This window comes from Uloborus diversus, chromosome 6 (genome assembly GCF_026930045.1).
Source record: "Uloborus diversus isolate 005 chromosome 6, Udiv.v.3.1, whole genome shotgun sequence".
NCBI classification, from domain to species: domain Eukaryota; kingdom Metazoa; phylum Arthropoda; class Arachnida; order Araneae; family Uloboridae; genus Uloborus; species Uloborus diversus.
Genome location: NC_072736.1, coordinates 151,300,122 through 151,316,739, shown reverse-complemented (window position 1 = coordinate 151,316,739; position 16,618 = coordinate 151,300,122). Strand labels below are relative to the sequence as shown.

General features: G+C 33.5%; 2 protein-coding genes across 4 annotated transcripts in view; both read left to right on the top strand.

Moving 5' to 3' along the window:
• Positions 1 to 3,205: 3,205 nt before the first annotated feature.
• On the top strand, positions 3,206 to 16,474 carry LOC129225033 (uncharacterized protein K02A2.6-like). The gene is made up of 2 exons (XM_054859579.1): positions 3,206 to 6,113; positions 16,410 to 16,474. Exons 1-2 carry the CDS (start codon positions 3,206 to 3,208, stop codon positions 16,472 to 16,474), a joined length of 2,973 nt encoding a protein of 990 aa, XP_054715554.1.
• LOC129224123 (uncharacterized protein C2orf42 homolog) overlaps positions 12,589 to 16,618 on the top strand; it is a 47,127-nt gene continuing 43,097 nt past the window's right edge. For 2 of the 3 annotated variants that reach the window (XM_054858534.1, XM_054858536.1), the window contains exons 1-2: positions 15,814 to 15,943; positions 16,410 to 16,569. The gene's annotated coding sequence lies outside the window, so the exon portion shown is untranslated. Of the gene's footprint in view, positions 12,624 to 15,813; positions 15,944 to 16,409; positions 16,570 to 16,618 lie in introns of those variants that run through there. The other variant, XM_054858535.1, reaches the window with a different exon arrangement.

Sequence of the window (16,618 nt, the reverse complement as noted above, 5' to 3'; positions counted from 1 at the left end):
TCTTATTATATTAGAGCAAAAAAAAAAGTAAAAATGCCTTGTTCCATTTTTGCAATTTAAATAGTATTTTTGCATTTTTCAAAAAATGTGACCATAGCGGAAACCTTGATTGAGACCAGAACATTATCGGTGCTTTTCAGGTCTTGACACAAGCAGTTTTTTTGGGGAGACAATATTTTTTTCAGAAAATGAGTGAGAAAAAAAAAGAGCACACTGAATAGATCATATAAATGCATTTTAAACAACTTATAACAACAATTTTAAAATGACATGTAGAGAACTTACCCTTGCCACCTTGTTCAACAAGACTCTTTCAATGGAAAGATATCAAGGAAATTTGTCAACCTTTTCCATCCTCAGATTGCTCAAATTGAGGGCAGTCCAGTCAATTCACAGGGAGATTGCAAAGAAGGAAATATGTAAAGCAGGAAGATACTGGGTTCAAAGCCCAGTTTTATAGGAAAAATACCCGCTTTGTAGAGGAACCATCGTTGAAGGCGGGATGCTTAGGTTTTCTGCAAAAAAAAAAAAAGGTGATTTAAAGAAAGAATATGATTAACATGAACTGCATGCATTGGGGACAATTAGTTACCTATTTCACAAACTATGACAAATTGTCAAATTTTCATGAGAACGGGTTGCTGTACAAAACAGGTTTGCTTATATCTCCTTGGCGATGAGGAAAACACCGCATGGATACCATATATGGCATTGTATTGCAATGAAAACATTGAACCTGGCGCGGGAACTGATCCTTTCGCCAACGGAAAATCGACGGGACCTTTACCAAACTGTATCCACCCAGGGTTGGCTTTCTGCCGGCAGAAACTAGTTTTTGCCGTGCCAGTGGCAGAAACTGGTTGTAACTGGTAAAAACCGGCAGAAACTGGCAAAAACTTAAAAGCATCTTTAATTACTTAAGTGATTGCTAAATGATATTCGTTTAAGTAAACTAAGAAATGAAACTTCATTTCATCATTTAAAAAAAATAAAATTCTATGCTAATGTCCTTGATTTAGTTCGAGAAGGGAACTTTTCATTTGTAGATGCTCGCAATGTTTGGATTAATTTAACAAAGGACAAAAAATCATATAGGTGCTCAGGAAAGAGGAGCGACATACAAAATTAAAAGGCATTTCTGATTTTAATTTGCTCACTTATATGCTTCATCTAAATTGTTTGTGATCGAAATTATCACGTGCTTCAAGAAGAAAGTGCCAGAATTTTACTTGCCAATATTAACATAGATTTTGTACCTAATGTCACAGCTTTGCAAAACAAATTGGCCCTATTTCTCGAAACTTAATTTTCCAATCGAATTTCTCCCACTACCCCAGTTACTACATGGTGGACCAGTTAAAAAAAAAAAACAATAGATGAAAGTTTCAAACATTGCTTGTTCCTTCATGCATTGCCTGCTAGCTCTTCTGTTGCAGGAATATTCTAAAGTTTCTCATTTGTACATATTAGATTGAGAGACTGTTTAGATTTTAGAAATAACCTTTTTGAAGAAGCAACTGCAGGGTCCAAACAATGTAATATTTGATTTGAAATTGTGGTAATATAATTAAAATGTGCTTTGGTTAATAATTATTTTTTCCATGCACTTCCTATTGCATGTCAATAATTTATTTATTTTTTATTTTGTGAGTTTTTGCCAGTTTCTGCCGCAACTGTGGCAGAAAGTGGTTTTTGTCATGCCGGTTTAACCGGTTTCTACCAGTGGTTTTAACCGCCTCCGCAGAAACTTGCCACCCTGTAGCTAACAGAATAGAGGCTCTATCCATTGAGGAATGCACTAGCCCAAAATACACCTTGTCGTCATATAATTCCATCAATCAAATATTGTTTTTAAAATTATACAGATTATCAGGGGCTCTCAAACCCCTGTCCCTTCTTAGATGGCAGGACGTTTTCACCCTAGGAAGATTTGAAATTATTACATGAAAAGAAATCACTTGTTGACTATTTGCAAAGCAGAGGAGAAAACACAGCATTTAACTTACTTTTACCACATTGAAGCATACTTAGCATAAAAACGCATCGAGTTATATGCTTGTAGAATCGTAATGTCATGAATACAAGAAGTCATAAAATCCACCTCGGGAAGATGCTCAATAGTGTTTGATATTAATTTTCAATTTTACTAATTAGCCTGCTCGAAAATTAATTTCACTCTGCTGCAATGCTTGTAGCTAACATTACAAACAGACCGGCTGTTACGTGTTATTAGTTATGCCTGAGTGGCAACATTCCTGTATTCCAGAGATGTAAATAAATTCACAGACTTAGTTGGTTTTGTACTATAGGAGTTTAAGTATCTCTTTACTAAATATTTTAAGACTATATAACATGAAACATGGTGGCAGCGGGAAAAATAAGTAAATTATTATTCTCTTAAATAACTTTGAAGAAGTTACTTAGATCGAAATTCTAATTAGCCGCAATGAGCACGGACGCTGCTAAGCCTATTATCAAAGCTCCTGGACCGTTGTTGTTCGATAGTGATCTATGCACAAGATGGAAGTTGTTCAAGCAAAAATGGATGAATTATGCGATTCTTACCAATTTAGAAAAGCAGACTATGAAGTATCAAGTTGCGCTATTATTACATACACTGGGTGACGCTGCATTACAAAGATACAATGGTTTTTCGTTTTCGACAGATGATGAAGCAAGAACAACTGAAGAAATAATTGACAAGTTCGATGAATATGTAGTCGGTGAAATTAATGAAACATATGAAAGATTTATGTTCAATAATAGAAAACAAGGAGATGGTGAAACATTTGATGAATTTTTATCTGCCATAAGAGTGTTAATCAAAACTTGCAATTATTGTGAAGACTGTATTGATTCTTTACTTCGAGATAGAGTTATTTTAGGTTTAAAGGACTCCCAGTTACAAGAACTACTTTTGAGAGAAAGAACATTAACCTTAGAGAAATGCATCGATACTTGCAGAGCTGCAGAATATGCACAAAGTAAACGAAAAGAATTTCATCCAGAAATAGGGAACAAAATTCAGCAAAATAAAAAATTTGAAGCTAAAAAGTTTTTTGAAAGCGAGAAACAAGAAAAATCATTTAAGTTTTGTGGTAAAAAGCATAAATTTGTGAAAGAACTTTGTCCAGCTTGGGGAAAAACATGTTCAAAATGTAAAAAGAAGAACCATTTTGCAAAAAAATGTGTATCATCATTCAAAATGAAGAAAGAAAGTATTCATCATTTAGATTCAGATCACGAGAGTGAAGAATGGGTGAATAAAGTTGAAGACAAAGGTAAAGACATAAAATGTCTGATGTTAATTAATGGAAAAGAAGTAACTTTTCAGGTAGACACTGGAGCTACAGTAAATATTTTGCCCAAACATTATGCTACTGGCATAGATCCATGTCATAAAGTTCTAAAGATGTGGAACGGTAGTACTTTAGAACCAGTTGGAGTTCATCGTGAACATGTAATCAATCCGAAGAACAACAAAAGGTATAATATTGAGTTTACTATTGTTGACAAGGAACATATACAACCACTTCTAGGGTTGAAGGCTATTCAAGCTATGAAATTGATTACGATTCAAGAGAAAGAATTCCAGTCTGTAAACATAGTAAACATAACTGATTATAATAATATATTTTCTGAAGGAATTGGAGACTTGCCTGGTATTGTTCATCTACAGACTGACCCTAATATCTCACCTTCTACTATGCCTGTACACAGAGTGCCTATTGCTTTGCGAGATAAACTTAAAAAGGAACTGGACCAACTTGAAGAAAAAGGAATTATCCGGAAAATAACTGAACCAACTTCTTGGACTAGTAACATTGTCTGTGTAGAAAAACCAAACGGTAAGTTGAGAATTTGTTTAAATCCGCTTGAATTGAATAAAGCTCTTAAAAGACCAAGATATATTATGCCTAGTTTAGAAGAAGTGCTACATGAATTAAATGGTGCTACAGTTTTTAGCAAATTTGATTTGCAGAATGGCTACTGGCACATTTCTCTTGATGAAGCATCAAGTATACTAACAACATTCCAAACTATTTTTGGACGATATTGTTTTCTGCGCTTGCCTTTTGGCTTGAATGTAGCTTCGGAAATTTTCCAAATTAAGATGAAACAGTCATTTGAAGGTCTTCCTGGACTCATCAATATTGCTGATGATGTAGTAATTTTTGGAAAAGACAGAAAAGAACATGATGAAAATGTACAACTTTTTCTACAGAGATGCAAAGATCTGAATGTGAAGCTCAATAAGGAAAAAATGGAACTGCAATGTGATGAAATTATTTTTATGGGTCACAAAATCTCCAAAGAAGGCGTGAAACCTGATGTAAAGAAAATTCAAGCAATTATTGATCTTAAAAAGCCTAATAATAAAGAAGAATTGAAACGATTCTTGGGAATGTGTAATTATCAGATGAAGTTTCTAAAAGATTATGCTACTATTAGTGAACCATTGTATACTCTTTTAAAGAATGATATTCCATGGAATTGGACAGAGAAACAAGATGCAGCCCTAATGAAGCTGAAGAGTCTACTCACAGAAGCACCAACTTTGAAAATTTTTGATTTTACAAAACCTGTTCAAGTAGAATGTGATGCAAGCCAATTTGGGCTTGGTGCAGTATTAATGCAAGACTCGGGTACAATTGCCTATGCAAGTAGAACACTAAATGCTGCGGAGCGTAACTATGCTCAAATTGAAAAAGAAATGTTAGCTGTTATATGGAGTTTAGAAAAATTTCACCATTATGTATATGGAAGAAAAATAACTGTATACAATGACCACAAACCTTTAGAAGCTATTAGAAAGAAACCCTTACACAAGGCACCGAAGCGCTTGCAGAGTATGTTACTTAGAGCTCAACGTTACAATTTTGATTTAGTCTACAAGCCCGGAACACAAAGCCTTGTGTCAGATACTTTGTCTAGGGCGCCACTGAATACAACAGAACAGGACAATAAGAAAATTGATATAGTTTGCAGTGTTCACACTCTGCCAATTAAAGGAACCTGTTTAGAGAAAATACAAGATGAATCAAATAAAGATGAAGAAATTCTCGCTTTAAAAGAAATGATTACAAAAGGATGGCCAGAGGACAAAATTGATGTTCCTCCAAATATAAGAAATTATTTTGACTATAGAGATGAAATTGGAATTCAAGAAGGTGTTGTAGTAAGAGGAGAAAGAATAGTAATTCCAAAAGCGATGAGAAGAGAAATGAAAGACAAAATTCATCTAGGACACCAAGGTATTAATTCATGCTTAAGAAGAGCAAGAGAGCTTATTTTTTGGCCTGGTATGTCATCTGAAATTAGACAATTCATAAGTGGATGCCATACATGCTTATCATATAGTGATCGTAGACCTCAAGAAGCAATAAAGTGGCATGAAGTAGCAGAAAGACCTTTTCAGAAAGTTGGAATTGATTTATTTGTTTTACGAGATAGAAATTACTTAGTTACTGTGGACTATTTTAGTCAATTTATAGAAGTGGATTATCTACCAGACACGACATCAACAACTGTTATAGGAAAAGTCAAACATCATTTTGCAAGATATGGTATACCAGAAATAGTTGTAACTGGAAATGATTCACAGCTGAAATCTTCTGAATTTGACAAATTTTGTGAAGCTTGGGATATTAAACACAAGCAGACCAGTCCATACAATAGTAAATCAAATGGTCAAGTTGAATCTGCCGTAAAAATTGTGAAGAGGATTATGAAAAGGAGTCTCTTTGCAAAAGAAGATCCCTACTTAGGTCTATTGAATTATAGGAATACTCCAATTGAAAACATTTCAAAAAGCCCAGCACAGTTACTTCTTGGAAAAAGGACAAGGACTCTAGTACCCACTACAAATAATTTATTTAAGCCATCTTTCAATTCCTATCCTGAAATTACTCATCGTAAAGAAGATCTAAGACAGAGGAAGTCTGAAGCTGATTACAAGAAATCTGTTCTGCCTGAATTTCAGTATGGAGATATAGTGTACATGCAGCCTCAAAAGAAAAATGATACCTGGAAGAAAGCTGTGGTTACAAAGACTTTAACACCTAGAAGAAGGTCACCACGGATAATGGACAAAAATATGTCAGAAATAGAAGGTTTATTCGAGGAATACCCAAAACAACACACACGAAAAAAAAATTCGAGACACCAATACCAAATACGCCAACCAAGCAGATACCAGAAAGTGTACCAACAGAAAATATAAATACAAAAAAATAAAACTTGTATACCATCTTTACTACAAAAAATGGGTACTGATTCAAAAAGAGACAATACAGAATATAAAACAAAATCAGGACGCGTTGTGAAATTGCCATCAAGATACAAAGACTAGAACTGCTACTTTTCTTTAATTTTTTTCTCTCTTTCAGAATTTAATTTACCTTATTCTGCTTAGTGATTTTTTAAGTTTATTTCTTTAATTTTGAAGAGAGAACTTTTGTGACGTTTTAAAAAATTTTTTGATTCTAGTATAATATTGTGTTGTGATTTTATTTTGAGGGGGAAAATAACTGTTTGAAAGTTCTGCAAAAAGGGAAGGATGTTACGTGTTATTAGTTATGCCTGAGTGGCAACATTCCTGTATTCCAGAGATGTAAATAAATTCACAGACTTAGTTGGTTTTGTACTATAGGAGTTTAAGTATCTCTTTACTAAATATTTTAAGACTATATAACATGAAACACCGGCCCAATATAATAGTTAAAACAAAAATAACATACTTCGTATATAATTATACAAAACACAGTGAAACAACCATTTAGCTCGAACACCGTTGATGCGAAATTAAATATTACGTTACAAATATAATGTTTAATATTATGCACAAGCAAAAATAACCAGCGTACTTTGCATTGATCAGTACTTAAAATACAAAATTAATAATCTCAAATGCGAATGATAAGGTATTAAACGACTTAAATATTAGAATGAATACATTAAAGATTCAATATATATTTTCTAAGCCAACAAGAAATATAAATAATACACAATAAATATCTACAAACTAAAACTATTATGGTTAATGATTGATCAATTTTAAAAAATAATGATACAAACGTCGGAAAAATCAAAACCACATACCTCCACCAAAAACCGCTCGAACGTAAAAAAAAATGGCTTCCTTCCGGAAAAACATGAATACCCTGCCAATAATCTAATCGCCAGATATACAAGCCAACGCCAAGTGCCGGTTAGATCAAAAGATGGACAATTTCTTTGGAGTGCCGCGGTTGACCTATTGTTCTCCGGTCAGGTTTTCCTCGAATGTGCAAACTCGGCGTACGGAGGTGTTATATTTTTGTCTGCACGTTCGATACGTGCGGAGGTAACTCTACTGATTTATTTCTTATTAGAACCATATTCGGTAAGTCCCGTTTTTCTTTTATTATGAGAGTTCAACATGAAAAATTCGTCCAAAAGAAAAGTAGAGAATGTTGAATCTGCAAGTAGCAGAGAAAAAGAAATAAAAACTGACAACAACGTTTATGAACCGGCAATAAATATAGTAAAAAAAGCCAAAATAGCATTCAAAAATGGCTGTGAAACAATAAAACTGATAATAACAGGCGTTGTCAACAAAATCCCCACAAATAACACTAAAACCCTCAACGAGCAACTAGACAAGATAATTGCCGCGGATGACACCATCAATCTTACAGGCAAACAAAACCTAGTAATCACAACCAAGAATTTAAATACAGTGATTAATATCTCTAAAACCAAAGAAATTTGCAACACGGAAATCATTACCAGAATAATCGACGAGACTGTAACCTCAAAGTACATAATCAAAAATGTCGACACAGAAATAAAATTGGAAGAAATAGCGGAATACTTGACACAAGACAAAGTTCAAATAGCTCAAATAATAAGGTTCAACAGGAAAGGATCCAAAGAGCCGATACCAGTTATTCTAATCAAAGAGCTTGGGAAAACTGACAGAAAGGAAGTAAAAATCGGGAGGATCATATACAAAACGCAAAAATACATTGAGCAACCGAAAATTTGCTATAACTGTCTAAAATTGGGACATCAAAAGAAAGACTGCAAGGGAAAAACAAAATGCATGACATGCGGAGGGGATCATGCTAACTGCGAAAATGACCCCAAATGTATAAGATGTGAAGGCAATCACCTATCAACAGACAAAAACTGCCCAGTATACAAAGAAAAAATCAAAAAAGCCACCCAAACACAATTAAAAACCGACACCCCCGATAAATCTTGGGCCAGCGTTGCCAAGGCAGAAGAACCTGCGAAGGGGCACAACAAGGTTGAAAGAAAAAACAACGCAAATATCACTATAACGGAACTTAGCGACAAATTAGATAGCAGAGATAAGGAAATCAAAGAACTGAGAGCTGAAATCGAAAAATTAAAAGTCCTGATAACATTAACCAATCAAATTAAATCACATCAATGCGAAAGCTGTAACCTAAAAAGCGCGGAAATAGAGAAATTAAAAATAGAAATCTTCAAACTGAATAACTCAGTGACAAGCGAAGGATCACTCACCGATCTACCTTATTCGAGCCCATTCGAACAAAACGAATTTCACACAGAAGACATTGAATTGGAAACGGGAGATATTTAGTCTCGCTGTTTTGTGTTCTGTTGTTTTTGCTGTTGTTATTATGTCGTCGTGGTCTAATTTTCTTCTTTCTTGGAATTTACGAGGACTTCTTGCCAACATTGATTTTCTCAAATTCATTGTCGCTTGGTCAAACCCCCCCATCATCTGCGTCCAAGAGACATGGTTACCCGATAGCAAAATACCCGGACTTAAAGGATACACAGTTTATAGTAAGGAAAAGGACTTTCCCCATAAAGGTGGAGGAGTGTGTACATATGTCAAAGACAATTTACCCTCATATATTATTCCTTGCGAAATCCATGGCATGGAATCCTTGATGATCCACGTAGTTCTCCACAAAAGGTCCTTTAAAATAATTAATTGCTATAGACCTCCAGGAGTTTTCAATGACACGACGATCGGGGAACTCAACAATATAACCGACAAATTTTCAATCTTCGTCGGAGATTTTAACAGCAGAGCGCAAAGCTTGGGAGACAGGCTTACCACCCCTAGTGGAAAAAAACTAGAAAATTGGGTCCTAGACAATAATCTACATATACTGAACGAAAATATACCAACCAGAATAAATAAAGGCAAAGAAGATGGCATCCTAGATTTAGCAATAATAGAAAACAGTAATAATAAAATTTTCTCATGGATACGCCTAGACGAACATGGAAGCAGCGACCATTACCCATTCTTAATAAAAACAAACATAGAAAAGAAAGACGAAACCTATATTATTAAATCGTACAAAAACTGGAAAAACATCACAGAGGATCTAAAAAACAAACTTCCCACGAACTCTCCACTAAATACCATAGACATTCAATACAACCACATAACCAAAAACATAAAAGAAACGATCAGACAACATTCTGTCAGCATAAGTTACAAAATAAAGAACAACAACTTTTGGTGGAATCCAAAATGCGCAAAATTAAAAACAGACAGAGATAGGAAGAGAAACAAAGCAAGAAGATCCTCCTCTTTGGAGGACTGGATTAGCTACAAGAAAGCTAACGCCGTACTCAAACACCATATCAGAAAAGCAAGAAGAGAATACTGGAGAAAACAAAATTATAAAATAAACAACCCCCAAGAGCTTTACAATACAGTTAACAGAATTAAAAAAAATCTAGAAAAGGAATACACAAACAACAACCTAACAATAGAAATCAATGGAACCAAGGTAACAGATATTCAAGAACAGGCAAATCTATTTGCGAAACATTTCTCTAACAGTGACAAAACAGAAAAAACGGTCGACACAGTCAACATTTCTCAACAAGAAGGAGAACTTAAAATGTCTGAGGAAATTACCATTGAAGAAATAAAAAAAGCCTTAAAAACTACAAGGGATAAAGCCCCAGGCCCAGACCAAATCTCAAACAAAGTTCTTAAAATTCTACCAGATGAGGGACTGGAAGTATTAAGAAACGTCTTTAATCAAAGCATTCAAACTGCCAAAATTCCCGAAGACTGGAAAATTTCAAAAATAGTCCCAATCAAGAAACCTGGGAAAAACCCCAAACAGATCAACAATTATAGACCTATTGCACTAACCCAAAATATCAGTAAACTAATAGAAAAAATAATATTATACAGAATCAACAGAAGAAAAACTAAAGTGTTTCCAAACTACATATATGGCTTCGTCAAAGAAAGAGGTACGGAAGATTATCTTTATGACCTTTACAACTTAATTTATTACTTAAGGGGAAAAAAAAGATTTGTGTATGCTATCGCCATAGACATTAAAGGAGCTTATGACAACGTTTGGATACCAAAGCTGATGCAAAAACTCATACAATTCAAAATAGACTACAAAATTATAAAATGGATTCAAAATTTCCTCCACAATAGAAAGATAATAATAAGCTGGAACAACAGGAATTCAGAAAAAGCCATAATTAACCAAGGAATAGCCCAAGGGTCAATCTTATCACCATTTCTATTTAACTGTTTTATTTCCGACATCGGAAATTATATAAAGAAAGGAAGAATATTTTGCTATGTAGATGACATGACAATCAATGTATCCGGGAAGAACAAAAACGAAGCAGAGGAAAAGCTAAACCAAAACTTATTATCCCTGGAACAATGGAGTAAGGAAAACAAAATAACTATCTCAACAGAAAAAACCGTCTTAATTGACTTCTCCCCTAAAAACGAGAAAAACTCCACAAAATTTAACTTACAGGGAATAAGCATCAAATGGACAACAAATCACAAAATCCTAGGAACATATTTTCAAAACAACCTAAAGTGGAATGTTCATACAAATTACCTAAATGGAAAAATGAAGAAAATGCTGCATGTAATAAATTGGCTTGGGAGCATTCAATCTGGCGCCAGTTACGCTAATATTCTCAACGTCACAAAGCAAACAATTATAGCTAAAGCCAATTACGGAATTACAATCAGAGTCAAAGATACAAAAGCGAATCAAAAACAAATTGAGACAACAGAAAATAAAGCTTTACGGAAAGCACTAGGGGTTAATACCTTCGCTCCAAATAAACTAATCAGGATCATTACAGATACAGAAAACATAGAAACCCGCATCAAATGGAATTACATAAAATACATCAGCAAACAAAAATTTAAAAAGAATAAAAATTATATCACCTCAATCAAAAATTTCCAAAAAAACCAACCACACATGTTTGAAATAGTCACTAACCTTGAAAAAATAGAAAGAGAAACCAGGGCGAACGAAAATTGCATATGTAAAGAATATATAAAATCGGAAACAGGCATCAGCAACATCGAGTATATCCTGAAGAACAAAGAATTTCAAAAACCAAACCCAGACTACATCATCAGGCAGACCTTTGAAGAATTCAAAACACAACACCCCAATTATAACATCTGGGCCACTGACGGTTCAAAATCAAACAATACAGCATTTTCTATCTATAACAAAAAGGAAGGATTAAAAAGGAAAATAAAAATCCCACCCATCTGTTCAGTTTACACGGCGGAACTAGGGGCTATCTGGTACGCTGCAAAATTCCTTATTAAAAATGACTCCCCAAATATTATTTTATCCGATTCCCTAAGTGCCATTACAGCACTAAAAGAAGAAAATGAAAACGAAGACGTACTGGCATACAACACAAGACACCACTTATCGGAACTCTCAAAAAAGAACAAAACCAAAATAGTATGGGTCCCTGGGCATAAGGGAATTCCAGACAACGAAGAAGCGGACAAACTAGCCAAAGAAGCAGAGTCATGCCCCCAAACACCTATGTTTCCTATCTGTACATGGAATGACACGCGAAATTATATAAAAAAAGAGAGGAATAAAGAGTTGCAAATCATATGGGAGAGATCAAAATATTTCTCCAAATACAAAAATATTGTAAATTCAATCAATGAAAAGTATAAGTGGATTAAGAACAGAAGCGAAGAAACAAAATTGAATAGAATCCTAACCGATTCCTTCTTAACTAAAGAAAAACTGTTTAAACTAAGGAAATCAAATTCCCCCATCTGCGAGACCTGCCAAAAAATTGAAAATACCCAGCACGTAATATGGAATTGTAGTAAAAACATTGAACAAAGGAACTTTATTATAAAAACTATAAAGGCTAATAACTTATGTTCAAATGACATTTTTAGTCTGGATTTGCTTAAGGATCCAAGATACGGAAGGGCTATCCTCGCCCTCTTCTGATCCCGTCCTCTCCTTGCTCTACTTTTATACTGTCAGATTACTTCAGTTATTTGCATATTATACTCACATTAATGCAGTTGCTTCATTCATCAAAAATAAATAAACAAATAAATAAATATATATATAAATATATACAATCCTAAGCAATTTTTAATATATTTAAGACGGCTATAAAAAGATCTGCCTTAACACAACTGTTTTTAATTCAAAATAAGATACGAAAGGGAGGCAAAGCGCTCTGTACGCAGTCCTCAACAATATTTTCTTCCGGGAACTCCAGAAGAAGAAGAAGAAGAAGAAGAAGAAGAAAACATTAACCAGCTGATGTTTACGTTTCGTGGGGTATGTTCATGTTTTTCGTTAAATGTTTTAGCATTTTCTTTAGATTTGATTACATAGTGTGAAAAAAAAATGAATTTTCTTTGTTTGATTGCACTCTGCGAAATTGGGCTAATCCTTGTTCTTTTTAGAAGAAAAATTAATGAATAAAAATCAACTGCAGTTGCTTTGTTTTGAATTGAAGAATACAATACAAGCATTGTTATTGCTCAAAGAAAGACAATTTTTATATCAAATTCCTCATGGAACATAAAAATTTGAAAGATTTACATTTTTTACGGTGATCTATTTTGTTGCTCGTATAAAGAACATTTTAATGCATTTAGTTTAAACTTCTCTTGCCGGTTATAATACACTAAGATTCAGAAAAATTTCAATAACTTGGAGGTTTGCGATCTTCATCCTTTCGCTTCAAATATTGGCACTAATGCCTACGAAAGGATTGTTTATTATTTACTCGACTTTAAGTCCCGGTTATCACAAATTTGCCATTTCAACTGCGCTTGACGCGGACTTCGCTTATTTCAAAAATCTTGCTAAAATTAATTACAAACACTTTGAATTTGTTAATAAATATGAGATGGAAACATAAATATGAAAAATCAAAGTTATCTCTGATTTAGTTTTTAGTCCTGGGTTAAGATAGAGTTTTGCGTCTTAATTATTAATGGATTCGATGTCTGATTTTTCTGTCCTTTTTCAGGGCCAAATTTTGAACCTCAGAAGAGCGTACTAGAATTGCAGCAGCACTTCTATTACAAAGCCGAACCCTCAACCTAAATAAAAATGTATAATACTAAGCTGTTTACGCCTAACGTAAAATATCCGCAAAAGACGGACATCTGTACTCGTATTACAATCTTTTTTTAAGTACACAACGTATTTTACGTTTATGTTACATAAATATTTCCAAACCAATAAATGCTGAGGTGTCGTTTTTCTCTTTACATTATAAAGATTATCAGTTATTCATATCCGTAGTTTCATATAATATATCACGAAATCGCTGAGAAAATATTCTAATCGCATTCATTAATTTGTTGGGACTCTAGCTCAGTCTAAATATGAACAAGCAACACGAAATCTTAAAGCAGAAAGCCCAAAAAGCTAAGTCCGCGCGCAAGCGCAGTTGAAATGGCAAATTTGTGATAACCGGGATTTAACGTCTAGTTTATTATTTGCATACTTAAACAATGAGTAGGGAAAATCGATTTGCATAGGGTTGCCATAAAGCAACATGGTCCCGAAATTAAAACTGTTAGCGCCAAAAATGTGACGACTGCACCAACTTCCCAACTATCGAAATATGCCTAACTTCCCGCGTTGAAATTTATTCTATTGTTTGCTTCAACTGTACCTATAGCTTTTCTTTGGTGTGAAAGATGAATCTGAATCATTGTCGAAGTGTTATGTCATATTTATATGAGCTCGATAAAGCTCAATGTTTAATTTTGTTCTATGATGTAACTTCATTGAGAAATTTCTAAATCTTTTTGATCAGTGCCTACTTTTTTACTATTTGGGAATGGTTTAACTGAGTTACAAATGAAGTGTTAGGAAGAAAAAACGTTTGTCAGTAACAAAGCAAATTAATGATGAGAATGATTAATTTGAAATCATTTTACATCAGTGACATTTGTATGCATGATTAAGCTGGCCAGATGTCCGAATTTTCAGACAGAATCCCGATGTCCCGGATGGTTTACTTCACGTCCCGTAAAAAGATAAATTTGGTTAGAAATAACCAAAGAGATCTAAAAGTAATTAATTGTGAAGGATTATTTAGGATAATTACTTAATGATTTGTAACATTAACTTGTAAAATAATTACCGGAGTAACTTGTGAGCATTTTTACAAGATTAAAACCAAAAAAGATTATCTAAAAATAGTCCTATAAAAATAAAAATACATCTAAATATTGTTTAATTTGTTGTTCCTCATTCAAAGTGTTTCTTCTAACTAGAATAAACTAAATATTTGCATCTAAGAAGTGAAATGTTCTAATTTCATCTGCTTATGTCATTTTTTACTACCCCTGTTTTAGGTTCATAATTAGTTACCATTTATTCATAGCACTGAGAATAAACTGCCCTAACACTTAAAAAAAAAATCACCCACAGGTATGTACACTTAGTACATACGACGAATAGTAGGAAACATTGATTGGGGGGAGGGGGGCATACCGGTGTCCCGGTTGAACATTTCAGAAATCTGGCAAGCCTATGCATGATCAAATTTGAGTCAAACCTGCTTTTTTTACACTACACCTACGCCATCAATTTTGCCTGAATACATAAGTGTGGATTCAGAGCGGGAGGCATAGCTGGTTCGTACGAGAGGGGGGGCACTGCCCCCTCACTTTCAAACGTAAAGGAGTTAAAAATTTTCAGAGTTAAAAATTAACAATTGATTGAAAAATAAATTTTTACTCAGCAGATTTATTTTACACGATAAAAACTAAAAATTCCAAACAAATGGAATTTTCTCATGTTATTTCATAAGAATGAAACTTTGAATTGGAAGGGAGAGTTCACAGTGGCCATCCGTCCCGAATTTTGGCGCCAATTTCCATTTTCTAAATGTCATTTTATCAGTGATGTTAAATTCCAATAATGCAATCATAAAATCCGATTTTATTTTTAAAAAGAATTATTTTTAAAAGGGGAAAAAATCATTGCCCTTTTTTTTAGCGAAACTATTGTTTGACTGTCTTATTTTATTTTATTTATTTTCTTTTTTACACTTCAAATAGTTTTATATATTTTTTAAATTATGCATCTAAATTTTATTTTGAAAAACCATATACCTTAAGACTGTTTAGAAATTGTTGGAGTGATTTGTGGTTTCCTAATGAAGATATTGGTTGAGATGGAATCATGAATCGCAACATAGCATGGAAGAAAGTATTAGGTTAAGACTCGATTTCACCATGGTAAAATTGGCTACAATTTCAAAATCGTATCTAATGACAGGAAAATTGTACAAAAGAAACAAAAATGCAACAGATATTTTAAAATTAATTGTTTATTTAATTCAGGATCATTTTTATTTGCTAACTGTAGTGTTATAAGTAGGTCACGATGCATTTTAAATCCTAGCAATTTTTTCACATTTATTATCTAAGAAACCGCTTTTTTTTGGAAATACCATACATTAAATATTTATATGTAACCAGATAAGAGTTTCTCTAGATGGATTTCTATGAGTGAGGGGAGGCCTATATTCATCAGTGGGCTCCTTAACGCTGAAATGATAATGATGCTGATGAAGTGTTTATATGTATTTCATATCTCTTGTTTCTTGGAAACAGATCCAACCATTGGTGAGAACATTTACTATATCATTAAAGTTTTGCTTTTTAAGTATACTACTTAAAAAAGTGCCTCGAACCTTAGAAAAACAAGATTTTACAAAAAAAAATTCCTTTTAAAGCAAAGTGAGGCTCGGTCGTCCAAGTATTACACATATTATATCTCATTTAAATCTCTGTCATTGAAATAGATCCTTCACTTGAGCAGAGTTGTGTTTTGTGAGTTTTCTTTACATGTTTGCTTTCTGGTGATTGCCAGTAAGATGTTATGTTTGGAAAAAAAGATATTTTTGAAACAAACTTGAATTTATAGACTGTTGGTTTATATTATCCTTGTTGTATTGAAAAAATGTTAGAGTGATGCTCGTACTTAATTATCAAAATCACGTAGCATTTGTTGTTGGTACAATGATTCTTTATAATGTTTTAGAACTATTTTTTTGTATTCTAATTTTTTTTTTTTTTTTTTAATTTCTAGAAAATGTAACATCTTGGAATCCATTTGAATCCTCTGCTGCTCAACAATGTCTCAAAACAGATTAAAAGATAAATTTATGTAGAACCAACGACAATAGATACTAGACGGAAGTGTCTCTGGATTTATTTAACATGCACTTACTTTAGCAGTTGACTTGTTTGTAAGTATAGGAAAAGTTTGTATTCATTTTTGGGTTTTTTTAAGCTTTG

What these genes read in the sequence shown, in the direction of transcription:
- LOC129225033 (XM_054859579.1), top strand. Translation starts at nt 3,206, where the DNA reads ATGAAGAAAGAAAGTATTCATCATTTAGATTCAGATCACGAGAGTGAA. An exon ending in AAATATGTCAGAAATAGAAG is followed by an intron (nt 6,114 to 16,409) that starts GTTTATTCGAGG and finishes TTTAATTTCTAG; the next exon opens with AAAATGTAACATCTTGGAAT.